Source organism: Trachinotus anak, unplaced genomic scaffold (genome assembly GCF_046630095.1).
Source record: "Trachinotus anak isolate AG129_WGS33_773 ecotype Australia unplaced genomic scaffold, CSIRO_AGI_Tana_v1 ptg000025l, whole genome shotgun sequence".
Taxonomy (NCBI): Eukaryota; Metazoa; Chordata; class Actinopteri; order Carangiformes; family Carangidae; genus Trachinotus; species Trachinotus anak.
Window position 1 is genome coordinate 3,855,717 of NW_027273876.1, and position 22,019 is coordinate 3,877,735.

Consider the following 22,019-nt stretch of genomic DNA (forward strand, 5'->3'; position numbering starts at 1 on the left):
TGTTTTTTTTGGGTTTTTTTTATCCTCAAGTTCATATTCCCAAAATCATAATCAGACACAGTTGCTTCTAGTTCCAAGCTGTGACCACTAGGGGTCCTCGGTGACGAGTCAAAGTCCTCTCTGCGCTTTAACTTCACAGCGTCAACACGCCAAAACCAGGGCGAGTCCCCACATGTGGATTCACTTCCTTTTTATGTAACCCATTACCACTTGAATGCAACCAGAGTCCCACAGTGTTCACAGTGAAATAAGAGTCATGGCTGGTTGTCAGAGGCAGACCATGAAACACAGCCCCAGCCCAAAATTGAACTCTCAGCTGATGAGGGACCACTAACTCGGATAGAAAATTACCATCTCACAATAACCCCACACAGGCAAGGGGAAGTACATCAAGTCATTTCACAATAGAACAACCTTCATGTTGACAAACATCTCAGACACTGGAGGAAAGTGTAAAGCTGGGGGATGGTGGGGGGGCACATTGAGATTCATGACTCATGAAGAGACAGGTTGTATCCCACAGTGGCCATCCAGCCTGCAGCCCTGTTTGATCTCTGAGTGTGCTCTCAGCCCTAATTGCTCTTGTAAAACTCCTACCCTCATTCATTATTAATGTACAGTAAAAAGATAATGGAAAACACAGTATAGCCCTCTCTGTATAAGGACCCGCCTAAATGGACGCTGTCTGATAGGTCCAATCAAACTGCAGACTTAAACATCGCAAAAATGTCTCGACTCGAGAAATGTGAGGAGGTGAGAGAGAATCGGGGTGTTGGGTGATTCTGTGATAGCACTTGTCCTTCATTTATCAATCCAGTGTTTCATGTGTTGAATAATGAATGGGGAACTAATGGAAGATGGATCAGAGAATAGAGCTGCGAGGAAAGTGGCCAAATCTCACGTCTAATCGCTCTAATCTTGGTAGCGCCTTAAAACCCTGCTAACATAAATCCATTCCGAGAATAACTCCTCTGCCGCCCTTATCAGATTTATATTAACGTCTTGATCTCTATCAACACTTCTCCACTATCCCTTCGAGAGCCCATACGGTAATATAGACCAAAAATAAATTGTATGTCTTCACTCCAAACATTGAAGATGAGACAGATGACATGGCCCTTTTGCTATTCAACAATTCTGAGCAAGAAAATTATTGGGTTCACATCAAGCAGCCATCATCATGACAAACACTGATCCAGATGTATAAGGGCTGTAAGATGCTGCCATTACAACATGAATGAGTCCCATTAAAGATCTCAGCTTCTTTCTCAAAATCTGAATTCATTACATTTTATTTTCTCTCAAAATGTTCTGACCTCAACATCTAACCAGGTGTTAAAGTTTCAACAAAAGATCTTAAAGAGAGACAGTGGCTGTATTTGCTCAATCAACTGGAGCCTCAGCCTATCACACTGGATTTACTCATTTCAGTAAACATCAAGATAAAATATCCCATTCATTACTCAATGATGTGCTTTACACAGGCAGAATACTGCACCTGTTTACTTCAGAAAATGTGTTTCAATTACTGTAATTAATCAGTGAATTTCTGTATGACATCACCTCCACACCTGCTGTTTTTCCAGTTAATGTTGTCTCAGCTGAATAAAAATAAAATAAAACTTTGATTAAAGGAAAGGTGTGTTCAGACAAACCTCTTCAGGTTCAATGAGTTTGAACTCCATGCCGCGGCCGGTCCAGGCAATGAAGTGGGCGTTGCCTGGGTCGTCCAGCAGGGCCACCAGGAACTGCCAGAGCTGCAAAGAGCCACGGCGCTGGTAAGGTGTGCCCTCACGAAAAACGCCACCCCCCTCCTGCTTCACCTCGCCTGGAACAAGGAGGGAAAAGACTTGATGTCAGCATGATTATTTGGCTATGATCAGAAACTTCAAAATACTTTCTTTGTATATTATTATGTTACTGAACTCTAACGCAGTTCAAACATCTTTGTAGCTTCAACTGTGATTTCACCAAGTTTGTTTGATATTTGATACATTTTCAGCACATTAATCTACATCAGACCATCAAGCTTTAATCAATAAATTATAAAATGGTTCTTATGTTACATGTGAAAAGAAGAAAAGTTGACTGGTAACAGCTGCGGAGCATCTGAATTCTAGTGAGGCCGGTGCATCAGCAGGTCATCTAATCTGATGCTTCATGTTTGCAAACTGACGTAAACTGAATGAACTGCTTACTAACAACAGCTTATCACTGCAAACGCAGCAAGAAAACAGAAGGGAAGTTGAGATGAAATTAAAAGCATGAAGTGGATGCACTTCACTACACTGTTTGGGATAGAAACAAAAACAATACAGTGCGAAGCAATATGTGCATAAGCTGTAAACGGACACTGATTCGTGTTTGGTCCTCGGTTGTTTACTGGTTATTGGATACGTTGTACACAAGTGTGGGAACATGAGAGGCTGTGCTAAGTTACTGCTGTTGTCTCTCAGAGAACTTGCACACTTCACTGGTTCAACCAGTGCTGACGCCCTTAGGCTCTCCACTCAATCTCCTTTAGTGTCAATCACCAACAACACCATGGGAGACTGCAGGTCTCTGTTGTCAGTGTGACAGGGGAGCCCTACATTGTGTGGACGGAGAAACCAAACCCACTAACTAAGTTTCTGAGCACAAGCTCTTACACAAGGATCTCTGACATGTGTTTAAGATGATGCTCAGGTCTAGAAATGACTGTACGGCTTCTTTTCTTCGTTTCTCTCCTTTACTGCCGTCATCTAACACCTCAACAAGTGGACCGTGGTGTGCAAATGAAACGGTGCGTGTGTGAATGCAGAGGGATTATGGGCACAGCAGGCCTACCTTCGAACTTCTCTGGAACCACACGAGAGTCATTTTCAAACAGATAGCCTGGAAGACAAGGGAAGAATTGTGTTTAGGTTTCAAGGGGCCTTGATCCGAGCACAAACTGGGTTGTTCATTTGGGACTTGTGCCAAGCTTTGAATACCATCCCAACAAAATACAAGGACCCATTCACGCATGAATAACGTTAAGCCAATAAGTGTAGACTCCTCTTTCACAAAAGTGGACCAGAGCACTTCAGTAACAGGGAAAGGATTTCATAGTGGAAACATTTAAAGGGTCTTGGATCTTTGCTCCCAGTTTCAGGGCCAATTAAGTTATTTGTAACATCTTTCAGGCCTTTCAGAGTCATTCTAAAGCTCCTATGTTCTGAACACAATTGGCGAATAAGAATTTGAATGACCCAAAATGGTGTGACAAACAATAGGAGTAAGAGGAAGGATTGTTTTCCTTTTTCGCCGGGGAAGTAAGTGTGCTTTTTCCAGGAGTTGTGTTTATTCAGGGATTCTTGAGGCAGGGGTGAGCCTAGAGCCTCTGCCAATGGAAACATAGGCACACTGCTGGTTAGCCAATGGAAATACGGACACTCTACGCCGGTAAGCCAATGACCACAGAGCTGTAACCAATGAGGGCTCAGAGTAGATAAAGGGATGAAGACGAGGAGATTGGACACATTTGGAGTCAGAACTTCTAAAGGAGCAAAATATGAAGGTTATTAAACCAGAAATCTAACAGGAAATTCAAAATTACCTTCGTTGCTGTGCTGGGGGTTTGGGTAGCCCTCACTGTGGTGGTACATCGAGGGGCATCCAGGCACATCTGTGACAGAAAGACAAACAGCATTAAGTCAAAGTTTGTGCCCCAAAACTTTGCATTTTAACAACCATCAGTTCAAATGGGAGAATGGAAACTGCACAAAAAGGGTTAATTGTTAGGGAATAATCACTAAATTTAAATATAGGTTTGAGTACATGTAAAACCCAAAAGGACAAACGTATTGCTTACTATATCTGCACGAGCAGGTGGGTGCATTGTGTAGATATTGTGTGATCACCCTGAACATTGCAAGGACGAACGCTGCATTTATCATATCACCTCTCGTCTCTGATGGTATTTTTAGGCCATGAACAAGCACCTGCACCAGACCAGAAAAGCGGTACAGTATACAGTGTCTGCACTTTGTCTGGGCACATCACTGACTGTCTCAAATAGCCGCGTTCACCGAAATAGATTTTTATATCCCTCCTCGTAAACCTTCAGGCGAAATTCTGTGCATGCTGGGACACTTGTAGTGCACATTTAACGTGTCATAATGAGCTCTGCAGGAGCATTGTGCTCGGTTTCCTGTGACTGCCCTGCTCACCTTTGTGTGTCTGTGTGTGATTTTTGCTTTGGTTGTTTGCACATTCAAAAAAAAAAAGGTGTGTCACTGACTGTTGTGCATGTGTTTGTCCGTTTTGTCTGTCAACTGTTATGAATGAGACGAGAAGCGAGAGAATAAGAACTGAAAGGTGCAGCTCTTTGCCTCTGGCTCTGGCTGTGACTCACTCCTGGGGAATGCAGCTGCAGCGCTGCGACTGTGATAAGATGCCAGTGGGGGAAAATCAAACCCTCCATTCCGGGGCAGCGGCACTCGATCATACTGTAAATAATATGTCTGCCAGAAATGGCAGGCCCCCACCAGGGAGTGATGGGCAGATTGGGTGTGAGAGCACCGGAGTTAATTGTGTACCCAGTGGCATGACCATTTTGTGTCTTTCATGCGACACAATAGCAGTGATTACATGATGGAATGGCATTTTGTAGGAGTCTCCTGCCTGCTTTTAAAATAGCACTTTGGCATTTTTCTGTCATGAAAGAAAACACTGGTTGCTGTCTTTACAAGCTGTTTACTTCAGTACACCTCTTTTGTATGCTCTATTACCATTTCCCTATTAACATGTGTGTTATCTTACAGTTTGGAACAGGTTCTTCTTTCTATTATATGACCATAAATGAATGACATCTGATAAATCAACAACAGTCACTGGAGCTGATGTGGCAGTGTTGCTTTTATAAACCATTTAATGCCTATGATTTGCTACACGGAGCATTCAATGAAAAGCCTTTAACGCAAATTATCCAATTAACTGCCTGAAAGAAACTATTTTCTCTGTGTCTGCTAATTAAATTTACATTACTCCATTTATCCGGTGGTAGATTAAGGTTTCTCCTTTATGCTGATGCTTTTCAGCAGATTTTTTTAAGACTACCTGGCATCCCATGACTAATCCCTTCAACAAATGAATGTTTTTATTTTTGCCTCACATCATCCTTTGCATGCAAACAATTCGAGATTTAGAAGCTCAGCTCAAGGACATTTAGGAGGACTGAGCGAAATTGATTCATGTATTGCCAACTGTTCAGCCCCTGTAACCCTGCACCGCCCAGCTCTGCAACAAAACAATACGAAACTGTGATCTCTCACGCCTGATCCGCTCCTGCAGTCGGTCAAACTCATATCAGAGACACAGGAAACTCCACCAAATTCAACCTTCTCCTCCTCCCAGCACTTATCTGCAGAAAAACATCCTTTTGTACTTTCACTCTGCCTTTCTTAAGATTGTGTTATTCCTTTTCAGCGCTACCCGCTGCTACACCGCCCCCCTCAGAGGTGAGAGTATAAAAACAAAGTGGGTGAAAAGAACTAGGTTGGTTTTCATTATGCAGAGATGCTGGTTTCAGCGCTGGAAGGCATGCTTTTTAGGACCTGTGGGAATCTCCACAGAACCATTGTGCACAGTCAGTCCTGCAGCACCTCCACTACAGGTGAACAAGGACAGGCTGTGTGAGCAGTGTTATATTTCTTGCTCCTTGTTTTAAACTCAGAGAGCAAAGCAGAGGAGCTGGTTTCTGTGCTCTCCAGTGGTTGAGCTTGTTGTTAAAGCCCCTGAGCTGGCTACCCCCCCCTCACCCCACCCCGCAGACATCACCCCACCAACTCCTACCACTCCCTCCCCTCACCCACTCCCAAAGCCCAGCCAGTGAGAGGTTCGGGTTACTGCGGCCACGCTCATTTTTCCATTATGAGTTCATCTGCCTGCAGAAAAAGGAAGCCGCTGGTGCAACCTGAAACCCTGGAGCACTCCACCAGGGACTCTAGTCTTTCCAGTGCCCTCCATTTTCTCAATGAAATTCCTCTGCCTCTCTCTCAAAGAGAGCAGTGCAGGGAGGGAGGGAGGGAGGAGTGAAGCTGCAGAAGAAAAAATACTTTTTTTTCTCCTTTTCTTTGCAAAGTGTCAGAGAGTTGGAAGGAGGAGTTTGGAGGCGGGGGAGGGAGGCGGGTAGGAGTCTTCATACAGTAAAGTTTGTTTTGCCATTTGGACATTTTGTTCCTGAGTTAGCTGCGCACACTGGGGAGGGTTTGTCTTTAAAGAGACTTTGTTGAGTCCCAACACAATTCAAATATCCCTGAAGAAATAACTGAACAAGACTCTGGTTTCATTTCACAGGTACATGCTGTTATTTGCTTCGCTCTCTTAAACATTAAAATTAGATTTTATGCCACAAATTAGTTTCAGCTGATGTTCAAATCCTTTAGCTATCTCTGTTCCTCTCAGTGATGACTCCAGAACAGCTGCCATAATTTTACTTTGTGGTGCCAGATCTCCAGTCTGAGAGATCACTGAATATTCCACAGTAGGACTTCAGCAAAAACGAATTGAAGTTCATTGATTACCGGTAATCATTTCATTTAACAAATAAAAAAGCCAAATGTTTGCTGGTTCTAGCTCCTCAAATGTGACGATCGGCTGCCTCCCAGTGACATATTTCACCCACAGGCTGTGGAGCCAGAACTCACTTCCCCAGCAGCATCATTTTAAACATAGTGAATATATTTAATATAGTTAAATATACTGTGTATCACTCACCGGGTTCGTAGGTGTAGTCTGTGGGCTCCTGTTTGACCATCATATGGGCTGGTGGGAACCTGTGTGGATGTGGGTGTGGGTTTGGGTTTGGGTTTGGGTTTGGGTGTGGGTGTGGATGTGGGTGGGGGTGAGAGCTGTGACCGTGGCCGTGGCCGTGTCCCGGTCCACTCCCGTGCCCAGGCCCCGCCATTTGAGCTGCCCGCTCATACAACGGGTCCAGGTATTCTTGCTTAAAGCTCTGCTGCAGGTAGGGCATGCAGGGGTCAGAGTGCTGCCGGTGATAACCCCCACTACCGCCACCACCTCCTCCTCCTCCTCCTCCACCCCCTGGCCCTCCACCAGCTCCACTGCCACCATGTCCTGCTGGTGCAGATGGCATACGCTGAAATGCCTGCCCTGGTGGGGGGAATTGGGGGCACATGGGGTCTCCTGAAGGGCCCTGATACCTGGAACTGAGAGACAGGACACAGCAGCTCAGCTGAGGGTCTCATACATACTGTATTAGTCAATGCAACTAAAAAATAATGTGATAAAATTGTCCAGCCTCATCTCTGTGTCACAAAATCAAACTTATACAACAGAATTAAACACTTAGAGCAGCAGTTTCATCATAAAACTTTCATTGTTTAATGTTACTTTTCAGTTTAATTATGCAAAAATTAATAATTGTGTATATATATATATATATATATACACACACACATTATGCTGCTCTGGATAATAACGTGGTTCCTTTAAAAGAAACTGTAAAATATGAAGGATGTGGTGAAATGTCTGGTGTGTCACCTGGTGTTGATGGGGTAACTGTTGCTGGGCAGTGGCTGGGAGGTGGCAGCAGGGTTCATGTAGCCAGCATCGGGCCGTCCGGCTGTGGCAGGTTTCGGGGAGTAATGCTGCTGCATGGGAGACATGGGGGTCCCTGGGCAGGAGCTCTTGGCTCCTCCTGCAGCCCTTTTCTGCTCATAGGCACTGTGAAACATACATGAACGCACTCATAAGGACACGCATCCGTGCACATGTCACAACAGGGTCGCACTGGTTTTACAAGGTTTTTTCAGTCAATACAACAAACAGAGCTAATGGGAGCTGTGCTGGGGGTTTGGTGGTCAATAGCATGTGATCAGTGTTTTAGCTGTGCTGACTTATTCATGACAACTGACCAGTGCTGGGTCATTTACAGGCAACGCTGCTGTTGAGATGGCTAAAATAAAGTAATTACTGTTTCTTGTTGTTTTTTTTTTTTGCTCTTGGTTACAATGGATGTCAGTTAATAGGCACAGAGACAATAAATCCACCCATTCATTGGCCTAATTACATTCAAACAATTTTCCAAATAAGGGCCAACTAATAATTTGCAAAACAGTACAATTTTGGTGAAAAGATGTAATTATATGGAAATTGAAAATAATATAAATAATGTTTTTATATTGTTTTAAAGTGAAATGATGGTTAACAACATTGAAAACTGTTTTTGTAGTTGCATAAGGCCCATCACTATGATAAACTTTGATGTTGATGGTCTGAACCACATCATATATTTATTATCTCATTCTGAGGGTCTGCACTAAAAGAATACATCCATGGCAAAAACTGTATCAAATGGATAGTTGGTTAGCTGGTTAGCAGCGGTTAATTGATAAACGATCTCTCACCTGTCAAACAAAAAAGAAAAATTTCATGCTCTGGAATCGTATTATTTGGTCTCCGTAGTGTTATGGGATGGGATGTGGGCCGCCAACATTTGGCGAAGATTTACAAATAAGCCATGAGTTGGAAAAGGTTGGGAACCACTGCACTACACTGTGATTCTTCACATGAGGAGAACCTGGATGTACCTGGCATAAAGGCACTGCTCTCCATTGGGGTAGCTGAAGCTCTGCTTGTGGCTACAGGACTGGCTGGGGTCAGAGCCTGGGCTCTGCGGCTCCTTCTTGATAGTGACTGGAGGGCTGTGAAATGCCACCGCTGTTAGGAGACAGTAAACAGAAAACAGAGGTGAGTGTTGGCACACAGACACACACACACACACACAGAGCGGGCTTTGTATATCCTCTCATTCAGCCCTGCCCCGATACTACTGTCGACAGGCTCAAAGGCAGAAGCAAATACTTCTGTCTGCGCAGGAATCTCTTTTACGTGCCAGCCAAAATGCTTAAGTGACTGTCAGCTGCAAAACACAGGGCAGCAGACAGACACGTATAAACACACACACTGAGAGGAACAGGCACACAAAAAGACACACGCTCACACACGACTGCATTCCAGCAGTCATTTGGAAGTGTCCTCGCCCACTTTTCTTCACTCCTCCAGACACAACAGCAGCCAAAGCTTCCTCTGTCAAAATCAGGCTTAAAGCTAAACAACTGTACGGGCCAGAGAGATGTCTGTGCACTGATGAAAGCAAATGTCACACCTCTGTTAGAACAGCATATACACTGATTGTGTGTGTCGGCATTCTTTCCTTTTGGTATCCAGATGTTCGCCATCGCTTGTACGCTTTGTTTTTCCCCTTTGAGCAAAGAGGGTAACACAAGAGAGTGTATGACAATCTGATAACGCCACGTATTCCCACCAAGTCCAAAGTATTTAGCAACATTTTTACCACTTGATGTTTCCCTGAAGGCATCCACTCAATGTCCAGCAGACCTAACTGTCCATCAAGCCGGACTGCTGCAGAGGACCTTTGCCTTGACGGCCACAGAAACCACCCAAAGTGGAGCTTCAAACTGCGCCAAGGGCTTGTGTTTATTATATGAGGGGAGGTTTTCACCCGGAGAACTGTACAGGATGTTTTTCTGGTCCCGACAGGGTAAACAGCAGCAGCTGTGCACTACCAGCTGGGGAGGCCTGTATTTATGTGTGCGCATGTGTGCATGAGTGTGTATTAGTAATCTCAGTGAGTCTGTGCGTTTGTGCGCCTGCGCATGTGTGTGTGTGTGTGACTGCTTTAAAGTGCGTGTGTTTCTGCAGTGGGTGTGGAGCTGTCTGCACAGGCCACACTGAAAGCTCAGCCCAGGTAATTACATACTGTCGTCCATTCACAAAAAAAAAAAAGTAGGACAAAATATGTCTGGCTGACTGTATCAGGCCCAAGACGACTAGAGATAGAAAGTGAAAAGCAAAGGAGGAAAAATAGAGAGAACAAAGAGGATCATAGTGACATAACCACAAACAGCCTTCAGGATCTGCTGTTGAACCGGCACCTGGGATTTTCCTTCATTTCTCAACATTGATAAAGTTGTCTTCAAAACTGCTCTTGGAGTAGAAAGCAGAGATTTGAAAGGGTTTGATTTGGTGCTGCAACTATTCATCGACTGACTTAAGTTAATCATCAAAACCCAGATAAATCTATTATTTGTTTAAATTATTCATCATATAAAAATGCAAAACATTCATCTGAGTCCTGCTTCAAAAATGTGTGGTTTTTAGAATAATTTATTTAATTATAAACTCAATACTTGAGTTGCTTGATTAAAATAAGAAGATTTGAGACGCCACTTTGAGTTCTGAGAAATTTTGCTGGACAATTTTACTCATTTTCTGGTGATTTATAGACACAACAATTAATTGTTTAATCAATAAATAAAGAGCAGTTTAATCAGTGATGACAGTAACTGTTATTTGCTGCCTCAGCTTGATTTTTATTCTGTTTCTATGTCTTACAAGTACAGCTTGAGAGTGAGAAAGTCGTGATGACTGTAGGATCCCTGATCAAACAGCTCTGGTGGTTTGTCAGTCATGAACACCTACGTAATCTCGTGTGCTAAAAAAAGCTGTAATGTTTAAAGATTCTTAAGATATTTCTGCTTTGAAAACTTGAAATTCCTTCCTGACGCTAACCAGATGTTTATTTCTCTAATGGAGAATTTGGAACATGCATGACATGATAAACTGAGTCTAACAGTCAGACCAGCGCTCCTCCTCATCATCATTATCATCATCATCATCATCATCATCATCACCTTCCTATTTTTGGTCTGTACTCACTCTCCCATGGCAGGCAGGCAGGTGAGGAAGTGTTGGCTTTAGCAGAGGATCAACAGGATTAGAGAGCATTTACCCAGATTTCCCAGACAGACGGGATGGGATTCCAGCCTCCTCTAAGTCTCCGACAGCTCGTCTGCCAATACACACAGGGTGGCACATGACTGCCGCTCTAATAATACTAGTGTGTTTGTCTATTGACATTCCTTCCTCTTTCTCTGCCATGGTCATGAACTGCAAACAATCCTCGGAGAGTGTACACAAGTCCAGTCACAATGTGGCCGAGCAGAGCCACTAATGCGAATGGCAGGAACAGTGTCCTTGATGTGGCTCTTGGTTTATGAGGATGTTTCATTTCAAAGAGCCTGGCCTGGGAACGGCGTCAGCTGTACGCGGAGGGGTCTGTGTTTGTGTGTGTGTGTGTGTGAGAGAGAGAGAGAGAGAGAGAGAGAGAGAGAGAGAGAGAGAGAGAGAGAGAGAGAGAGAGAGAGAGAGAGAGAGAGAGAGAGAGTGTGTGTTTGCTCTGTTTGTGTGTGACCTTTCTGGAATATTAATTAATCTGGTAAATGAGCATCAGGCGGCTTTTTGTGTTTGTGTTTTTGCCTGTGATGGTGATTGCTGTTGCATGCGTTTCCAATTAGACAGAGTTGGTTGATGTTCTGGTTGACAAATGCTTGAACAATGAATACACCAACTTCAGCACTGAACACAAAGTACAGCTGAGGCAATTTTAAAATTTGATAATGGTGTTGGAGAAAAGTCGGGGGATTACCCGAATCATTCTGAGGGGGAAGTTTAACGGGGGTCCATCCAAATATAATTGAAAAAATAGAATGCAAAATAATTGATGACGAGTTAAAACTTTGACCTGTTGGTGGCACAGTCATTAGGATTCATCCTCTGGTGACCATAGATATCTGCACCTAATCTAATGGCAATCCTTTCAATCGATGTTAAGATGTTTCAGTCTGGAACAAAGCGATGGATGAACGTTGCCATTTCTAAAGCCACGCCGCTAACGTGGCTAAAAGCGTGATTTTGGAATTAATGTAACATCCAGTTCCAAGAATAGTCCTCAAATTAAAACAAACTCTGGTCTCCACCAACTATAACAAACTCTCTGGCATATTACAGTAAATCTCCCTGTCCAAATGATGTCAAATTTTCTGCTAAAGTTTATAAGGTAGTGGCAAGTCTTGTAAACGGATCCAGGGAGAGTTATGTTCTTCAGGTTCCCTTCTCTTCCTGCTTTTATTTGGGGCAATATGACCTCCTCTAACTGCTTTGTTAAATGTTACATCACCCCTTCACAGAGATCCTCATGTTTCATAGCTTCCCTTCTACACTGGGGGCGGGGGAGGGTCGGTTCATGAACTTCAGCACAGAGGGAAGTGAAGAAACCTGAAAGGTGTTTAGAAGTGAAAGGACAGATACACTACACAGTAGCTGTTGCCTCTTAAAGCGGATGATTTTGAGCTAATGCAGAAGTGTGTAAAGTTAATGTGAGTATGTATTTGTATCTCTTGGCATGCGAGGTCCTGTGGGTGAATGTGTTCACTTTCTCCTTCAGCGCTGGGCGGAGCGTGGCTGATTCCCAGCACCTCCTAAACTGATAAGGTCAAAGGGTTCTTCCTCACTCCAAACTTGTCTTATCTCCTCCTTCCTTATTTTGGGGGCATTCTTTGCCATCTCCCATTCACACCCTATTCTGAGCGCTACGTATGGAGATGACCCCCGGCTAAAGGCAGGGTGGAGATGGACTTTTACATATGTAAATGTTGGCTCTTAGAAGCGGAGGATGCAGGGTGAAAGGTGATGGTCATGGTTGAGTGCTTTAGGAAGTAGAGGGATCATTACATAGAGGGGGTGGGGGGGTCTCATTCAGCAGACACCCACCACAAACAAATCGCAGGGGGGATGGCACCCCCCACACACACTCACACACTCTTCTCTACACAGTCGGGCCCCTCAGCTGAGCCATGTGGGGGTAGTGTGAATACGTTGGGAAACACTGTTGGATTTCTAAAAACACAAACGGCGATGGCAAAGACAAAATTGTTTGTGAAAAAAGATTTTGTTTCGTAATTTACTTGAAATTTCAAATTTTTTAGATACCTTAGATTGTCCCTGACAAAATAAGGAGATTAAACTTTCAACATTTTAACATTTAATATCACTTCTGAATGAGCCATTTTGAGCAGTTGACAAGACCTCGCACTGAACTCCCCCGTCCTATTTTAGACAGAGTATTTCCTACCATTAAAGGCCCTGGTGTAGGGAAATCCAATCTGAAGACAGGAGTGGATCTGGAGAGTCTTACCTTGGATGTTTATGTGCGACTTGGCCAAGTCTTAAGCCTCTGGAAGTCTGCAGCACACGACAGCCTCGCTCACAATAACTCAGTGCACATCAGCCCCAGTGTCAAACAGGGTGACTGGATCTTGCTAAAGCGAAGAACATGTGAGCGTAACATAAATACGCACTTAATGGGTCCAATCATACAAATGAGATTCAAGCTGTACTCCTAGAAGGAGCATCTCAGGGCTATCTGGAGATCTGGTTCTTATCTCACATGATATGTATTGTCCATGTGCAGAGCGAGCGGCACGTGGCCTCCGTGTGCTTCACAGACGCACTAAAAGCAAGCTGGAAATGTGCGATAGGCTACACCTGGTTCTCCCCCTCTTGCCAATTGAGCTCTTATGTGGTGATGGATCAATAAACAAGGATACCAATTATGCCACAATGGTTTTAAAGGTTAAAAAGGAAGCTATTGATTCACATGGGCTGCAAATGACATTAGTTGCTTAGCTGAATGCATGGCTCCATTGTGGTGAGAGGGAGGCGTAATAGGGAAAAGCAACTGTATAATTTAAAAGTATTTGACTGTCAACACATAAACTATAAGTTAGATGTAACCTATACTTTAATGGTTATTTTAACGTTTTGCACGCAGTGGCATGTTTTGCTTTCTCCAGACCAAGTTTGGGTGCTAGTTCCAAGTTTTTTTAGCTTTGTTTTTTATGGGCATGAGACATTGGGATGAAAATAAAAAGCTGACGGCAGAGCATCAGGTTTTCTGAGGTTCACACTGAGAGCATAATACTGAAGATGAGAAAAAGCTTTAAAGGTTTAAAGGTTAAAAAGATAGATCGGCTCTAATGATATAATTTATTAATATGATTATTTTACTCCAAAATATAACTGGAGTACATTGAAATGAAATCAATATCAGAAATTAATTATACATTTACATATAAATACATTTAATTATACATTTAGCATTAACACCAAATAATGTGAATTCATTAAAATTTATATTTTTCAATAACAAGTAACAACTACTGAAAAAAAGTTAGTGTATTCTGTTTTAGCCAAGGCTAGCCACGGCTATCTCACAAGCTAGCTTCAAGATGATATGACTCTCTTGCTTTGCTTTCCTAATTGATCGCTATGACAGGGAGATCGATCAATGTGATGGTGTTTTCTAGAGACCAAGACACTTTGGCTTTGTCTTTAGCTCAGTTTTGTAATTAGCTTACACCATATTTTACATGCATTCATTGAAACTTCTGGGAAAGCTTTATGATATGGGTCCTGTATTTTCCAGCTAATTGTCTGAAGAACCTTCCTATTAATTTGCTAAATAAATCAACTTGTATTTAAATGTAAATTATAAGGATGTTTCCAAAGAAAGCCTGAGCAATAAAAATTATATGAGAAATGAAGAGATGGAGAGAATATAACAAGCAGGTACTTAATAACTGTAGCAACACTTTTAATCATGTCGAGTAATTAACATAGAAATAAGCTACTTTAAGGAAATTATGAGTTTCTAGGACATTAGCTGGAAAATATAGGACCCCTTGCCAAATATCTAATGCACACATTTCCTTAGTTTGGACTCTTAAATTAATAGGTGCCCATAAATTACCTAACTCTCAGCCTACTCCAAACCATATTGTTTTAACATATGTTTAAGGGATGTCAGAGATAACTTGCGCCCTGGGAAACATCCGAAGTATATACTTGTATGTCCATCCAAAAACTACCGTAAAGCTACACGGATCATTTAGATGATATTATCCACGGCCTGAAATCTTTCGCTGTTTCATTTGCACTGCATTAGGCCTCACAGTGACCTGACAACTGATGTAGCATCACCACATAAATGAAAAGGTCACATGGATATAGGATAAATATTACAGGTGTGATAACCTAATGATATTAATATGATGGAAAGAATCATTATTTATAGGTCATTAAAACACTGATGTGAGTTAATATACCAGAGTAACCAGGATAACCTGATTTCAGTTCCTTGATGATAATGTGTGACCATGCATGACTCGTTTTTCTGCACAAATCTGCACGACCACACGACTCCGGAAGCGGAGCTGAGCCCCGTTTTAGTTTGAAAAGTCCCCCGACAACCAGCAGCATGAGCGATGGGTTACAGGTGTTACTGACCTCGGTGTCTTTGCTCGGCTCGGTTCAGTTCCACATGGTAACGCTGCAACTGTCTTTGCTTTCCTCGTTCGTGGTGTTTTCCGGCAACTAATCAGCTGAGCACACCTGAGAGAAGACCATCGGCTTCCTGTTTACACCGGCTTGCGCATGCCCAGTGTCTGTGAATTGTCATGTATGGTCAGGTGTGGTTGTATGGACGCAGATCGTTCCTGATAAGAAGCTAAAACGCTCCTCTGGACGGAGACAGCAGTGGTGTGGATGCAGCCTAAGGCATGAGTACACAATTGTGTACACAAGTTTGAAAAAAAAAAAAGGATATGATATCATTATTTATATGGTAAATCAAATGTCAAAACAGTCTTTACTCTGTCCTGACAAATATGTGTTTACAGCTATTTAGCTTTGTAGGTTATAGGGCAGTGGAAAAATTAAGAGCAAGAGTCAGAGAGGGAAGGAAGCGGGGCGATACAATATGATCCAGACCGTTTCAACTGCTGAGTCTATCCAGTCATTCCACTGGTGCATGGAAACATGTGCTGTACATGTGTGTTTTGCTTCTCAGGTCACTGCACAATCAGGAAGACAAAAACAGAGAGAGAGAAGCAGCTCGGCCAGCACTGACATACTCATCCTCATCTCTGAGAGCCAACAGGCCCAAGAGTGGCTTCAGTATCTGTCTGCTCAGGGAGCCCAGGAGTGTTGGATCCATTAGTGTCTGCTCTATCTGATTTACAGGTCGTCCTCTCTCATCTGATAATGGTTCGGGCTCCTTGAATATTTAAAGAATGGTTGTCAGATACCTGCCAAACAAGCCTAACGAGATTGATGGAAAGTACAATGGTATCAGCAAGACAGATGATTGGCCGGCACAGCACTGTGGCCCCCTCTCACAAATGGAATTTTTTGTTGGCCGTTAAAACGTTTTTTGGTAAATCATATTGTGCTGGCTAACAGGATGTAGATTTGAGTGACACCCATCATGGGAAAGGCAGTAGAACTGTACATTTTGCAAACACCAAAGTTTCACTTCCCTCTCTTTGACTGGAAATAGATCACAGTTTGTCCAAAGTGGTGGGCAGTGTCTTGTTTTAACAAGCACTCAGCTTTTTTCTCACAGTGATCTCTGCCCTTTGGCCTTTAATATTATCAATGAACTCACCATCAGTAAGCATTAGTATCAGTATATCAGTCATAGTATCCTTATTTAAAAGCTCTTTAATCCTGCTGATTGATGAAATGTTTTCCAATGAGTTTTGATGCATTTGGCTGAATCTGACCTCTCAGAATTCCCTCATACACCCCTGCATCCATCCTGTTGCTTCCGTCAGCAGTGAAACTGTCAATCAATGGCACTGTACCTGCTCCACTGGCAGCCATACCTGCCCAGGTTATGACAGAACCACCACCATGTTTGACAGATGAGGTGGTGGCTTTGGGTCATGTGCTGCTCCTTTTATTCTCCACACTTTCCTCTTTCCATCATTTAATAGAGGTTGATTTTTGTGCCATCAGTGCATCAAACTTTGCAAACTTTGTTCCAGCACTTTGTTCCACCTCAATGTAAATGGCAACTCTCAATCAACTTTGTGGACTTTTCTTGTGCATGAACTAAGGTTCAAATGACACACAGCTGCTCCAAGTTACCTTTGAACCCCTAAACTTTGGGCACTATGTTTTCAAAGAGCTGTATCAACCACATAGTTCTGTCAATATTGGTGAAGTCTTGGGGTTTTGATGGAGTATCAAGCACAGAGCCTGAAGAGCAAAGTGTAATTGTCCAAATGTTTATGGTCTGGACTGAAAAACAAAAAAAAACTGGCTGTGGGTAAAGTAAAATACAAATAGAAAGTAATAGAAAGTATAATTGGGAGTTAACAGTAAAAACTAGACATTGTAACAGAAAAAAAAACACCCAAACATAATAATAAACTTCATATTTCCACCGTCTTGGAAGCATGAAGGGATCTCCATTTAAATGTTCTGACAGCTCACGTTTTCCCTATTGTCCACTTCATGTTCAATTGTGCCACGTTGGCTTTTTATAAATGGCCATTGACCAGTCATAAATCTCACTGTCCCATTGCTGTTTAGTGGACCTGATAGAATACATCCCTGTCCCGGGACATGTGCAGCGAGAGGGACATCCCGTCCAAGGCGAGGGATGGATGTAATTAATCTGACACAATATTGACTCTTCACTCTCAATCCCTCAGCCCCCAGTATAGCTGTCCCCTCTTAATGTTTAATGTAGCGATCGATCTACCCCCACACTGTAACTGAAATTATATAATGAGCTCCCACTGCCCACCAGGGTATCCTGGATGTGCGGGGTGGGGGTGTGTTATGTGTAGTGTTTCATTTGTTCGCCTATGTAGGAATACGTGCCTGTATGTGTGTATCGAACAGGCGAAATCTGCCTTATCAGAAGGAGGTAACACACAGAAAGGCCGGGACACCTTGCTGGAAACTATCAGCGCACATCCACAGGTCTTCCCGCTCTTCTCGCAAGCCCCACCCCTGCCACCCTTTCGCCCTCTCTCAGTTTCTCGATCGGGATCTCAACTGTAATGCTTCATGGCACGTTTGACCTGCTCTTACCCCTCTCCTTCCCCTATCCGCCTTCATGTTGATTTATCTGTGCTTTATCTTTATCAAGTCATCTATCAACCCTCTCCTCCTCCTCCTCCTCCCCTGGATCACCGAGGATCGATACGGCCATATGCTGGCTCTCAGCTCGCTCCACACACCTACTGGTCTGTGTCAGCAGGTTACTATAGGTCCACCCCTGCAGCCACCTCCTCCACTCACGTGCAGTGTGCGTTTAGTGCATTGATATATATATGTGTGTGTGTGTGTGTGTGTTGAAATGTCAGGCATATGAGAGTGGGGGGAAAAAAAGAATGAGATCTGAGTTTGAATGTTGGCCAAGAAAGGATGGCAAAAAAAAGCTCTTAAAAGATCAGTCTGTTTTGTTACAAGTTGGATTTAATTTTCATAGCCTTGGCCATCATTTTTAACAGTTATAACAACATCGCACTTGCCAAAGTAACAGCTGAGATCTGGGATCATGCTGACAGAGCTACAGCAAAGCCAGGCCGAGGAGAGACAAGCATCACCACAGTAAGACAGGGTTAAACCCAAGGTTTGCTTGAAACAAACTAGTTCTTGTAACATCTCTTCCAGCCATGTCTGTCAAGGAAGGCCAAGGAAGCAGCGACATGTGATAAATAATGGCAGAGACTTTCAGACAGTCTTTGCTCAAAGCTATTCATTACGTAGCACTTGGCTGTACATATGAAAAGTGGCAAAAGTAATTGTGTAAAGAATAAAAGAGCTTGAGAGAGAAGTTCCTGCCTGACTGGTCAGTGGGAAAGTGGGAATGTTTTTAAAATTGTTGGTTTTGGAAAAGTTACAAAAATGGTCACAAGAGCCCCCCCACCTCCCTCCAATTCCCCAGTCAGTAAAGTGTGGACGTTTCAGAAGCTGATAATCCAAAAAGTGAGGCTGTCAAACACAGTTTAGCCAGATTATCTAAAACACTCTATTTGGGAGTAAAACCAAAAGTGAGTGAACCTGAAACTTTGGCTGTAATCCTAAACTGCACGAGAGAACGGTGTGCACAAGCTCAGTTAGTCAATATTGAACAGGGAAACCTGCCTGTAGCATGTAATGGATGTTTACAACCAGCTGTTTGGTTAATAATTTTGTCCCTTTTCCAAATACCTTTGGCTAACCAGGGGATTTGTTTAAAACCAGTCTAATAGTCTAATTGCTTGTGTTTCTTGTCCTGCCTGCAGCAGTCACTGTATTTCCAGATCTCACTAAATTACTTTAATTCTTTATATTAGGACTAAAACTCAAATTGTTGCCCTCAACAGGATAAATGTCCAAACGGGACTTCATTACTGCCATGTGCACTCAGTTGACACACTCCCAATATCTTCTTAAAAGTCATTACTTCAAGTTTAACTACTGTTATTTGTACGGCCTCGCCCCTTCATTTTCACAGCATCTGTTCCCCTCGCTCTTCGGTCTCTGCTCGCTGTAGAAAGAGAAAAACCTCTGCAGAAAGCAGCAGACGCGTGGCTACAGACGTAGAAACAGACACACATGTGAGCGTCACAGGGATGCACTAGCGCACACAAACTCTCTTTTCCTCACGCACACACACCTCCCCTCCACTCTCCTGCAATAAAACACACACTGTCGCCATTCACAAAGCTGTGCTGCTGACACTTGGGGCTGCGCTGCCTGGCTCAAATCCCCGCGGCCCCCTGGCTTTTGACAGGGCTGTTCTGAATCAACACGGAGGAGTTCAGCTTTTACTTCCCGACTGGAAGCTGTTAAACACCTATTACGCTACATACCAGCCCTTTACAGACCCATTTTTTCAATTGGATTTGATTGACTAAAGATGACTAAATAATGCTGTAAACAAGCTATAACTTGTGGATGAGTGCACTGCTCTTTTTAGAATCTGACATGAAAACAAATTCAAGTTAAAGTTTCCAAAAATTTGAGGTAACCTAAGATGTGGTTGGATTAAAGCAAATGAGGGAAATGCAAATAGACAGTGTGGATCTTAACCAGTTAAAACAGAAGTTGCATGAAGCAAAAAAAAAAAAAAAAATCTCAGATCTTGAAAAAAATGCAGTCAGATGAGAGCTGACAGAAAAACAGGCCTGCACCTCTCATAGGTGTTGTTAGTGATGGAATAATGGCCTCCAATGTCATGAATGAATGTTCACTCCCCTTAACTCAATGTGCTGCCTCAGCCAGTCTTCCACAACCGACCCATTCATAAAACTGCACGGCTGAAGTTTGCATGTGTGTGTGTGTGTGCAGATCAGGGTAAGTGTGTTTATGTGTGTGCAGGAGTAAGTGGATGAGAGGCTGTCAAAAGGAATCATCTGTTCAACTCAGAGAAATCAACCATTTTACTCATAAGCAAAACAAAACACTGCAACAAACACACAACTCATTGAGGAAGCCTCGCCTCCCCGGAGCGAGTCAGTGAGCTGTATCCGTGCATATCTGGCAGGCACCTGGCTGTTTTTGCGCACTTTGTTGCATAGCAGCTGTATTTTGGAAAGTGGAGAGCACAGAGTTGCATGTTTCTCTTTTCGGAGGAGGGAGAGACAGAGAGAGAGAGAGAGAGAAAGAGAGAGAGAGAGAGAGAGAGAGAGAGAGGGGGGCTCAATCCACCCATCGGCCCATGCTCCAAATAGGGTCTGATTGGGCCAGTTCGGATCCAGAAAAACAACCGAAACAAGAGGAAGGCTGTGAATTCATGACAAAGCAGAACACACAGAGCCAGAGAGACACACTGCTGGGAGGGTTTGGTTTGAGCTGGGTTACTGGAACCTCTCCTCTCTCTTGTTTTTCCTTTTTTTTTTTTCGCCCTTGTTTCCTTCCTTCTTTCTTTGTTTTTGTCCAATTTTTCTTTTTTCTTTCTCCCCTTCTTTCTTGTCAATCAACAGAAAATTAATCAGCAATTTTTTTCAAGCACATATGATCAAAATGATCCATTTCCAGCTTTTCATTTGTGAGGATTTCCTTGTTTTCTTTGCCATATGAAGATCTTTTAATGTTTTGAACTGTTGGTCAGACCAAAAAGCAACTGAGGTTGTGACTTTGGACTTTATATTTAATAATTTTAATACACCAAACAATTAATTATACATACTTAACCATAAAAGAAGAAAAAAAAATATGATGGCAGATTTTGAAGGAGCATGTGTTCATATCTTTCTTTTTCTTTTTCTTCTCTACTTCCTCTACACCCCTGAGGTCCCTCCCTTTTTTTTTTTTTTTTTTTTATCTTGCCTTCTCTGCTTTGCTAAAGTTGCTCTGGTGAAAAGCACTGTAACGGCATTCTATAGCCACAACTTCCTATATAATTACTGCAAGGCACAAAACTAAACAATCGTCCCACACAAGCCCCGAAATCGCTGGATTAGTTCACATCTTGGAGCACTCAATGTGTGTGTGAGCAGAGAGAGAGCGAGGCAGAGAGAGGTAGAGAGAAAAGGGAAAGGGGGGGAGGGAGAGGGGGGGTCCAGATTTTTAAATTCAACTTAGTTTGTACAGACACAGGAAGGGAGGGAGGGGTTTGGAGTATCCACTTGAACGGGAGGGGGGGCGTCAGAGAGAGGGGGGCGTCTGTAGTACTGTAGGGCTTTTTTATGAATGAAGACGGAGGGAGAGAGCAGCCGAGGACTGAGAGAGAGAGGGAGAGAGGGAGAGAGAGAGAGAGAGAGAGAGAGAGGGGGGAGGGAGAGGCACACTTCCTCTTACGCACGCAGGGAAGAAAATTTATGAATGGGTCACATCTCTCGAGCTGCTTCAAGTGTAAACAACATACTTGGACAAAGAAGACCGAGCTCTCAGCGCAGGCAGCGCCTCGCTCGACTCTCTAACTGAGGCCTTTCACAAAAAGCTACGTTCAGACTATTTTAATGAACTATGTGCATTAAATTTGACTGACACCTCCATGTGATTCTTCCCCCGCAGGCGGTAAACAGACAAAGGAATCTGTCCGGCAGCCCAGCATCAGGCGAGGACAGCCCCTGAAGGTGCTGTCAGCACCCACAACCAAACATTAATCCTGCTCTCCTCATGGTGAGCCTTTAAGACTTCCATGAAGGGCCAATCACAATAGTTGAATGGAAAAAATATGGTGTGCTGTTATCACCAATGGCTCAATTACTTTTAAACACACACACACACACACACAGGCAGGTCAGCAAGTACATAAAAGTTGCATGTTTGCATAACCTTCCCTCAATGGCAGCCTGCAGACAGAGCACGCTTGTTAGCTGTGAACT

At 43.2% G+C, this 22,019-nt stretch overlaps 1 protein-coding gene across 2 annotated transcripts in view; it reads right to left on the reverse strand.

Moving 5' to 3' along the window:
- Positions 1-22,019, reverse strand: part of etv4 (ETS variant transcription factor 4) — a 31,917-nt gene that overhangs the window by 2,034 nt on the left and 7,864 nt on the right. For both annotated transcript variants that reach the window (XM_071461794.1, XM_071461795.1), the window contains exons 5-10: positions 8,574-8,703; positions 7,525-7,707; positions 6,739-7,190; positions 3,578-3,646; positions 2,827-2,874; positions 1,656-1,828 (exon numbers count right to left, since the gene is read on the reverse strand). In XM_071461794.1, coding sequence (XP_071317895.1) covers positions 1,656-1,828; positions 2,827-2,874; positions 3,578-3,646; positions 6,739-7,190; positions 7,525-7,707; positions 8,574-8,703 — 1,055 coding nt within the window. The remainder of the gene's footprint in view (positions 1-1,655; positions 1,829-2,826; positions 2,875-3,577; positions 3,647-6,738; positions 7,191-7,524; positions 7,708-8,573; positions 8,704-22,019) is intronic.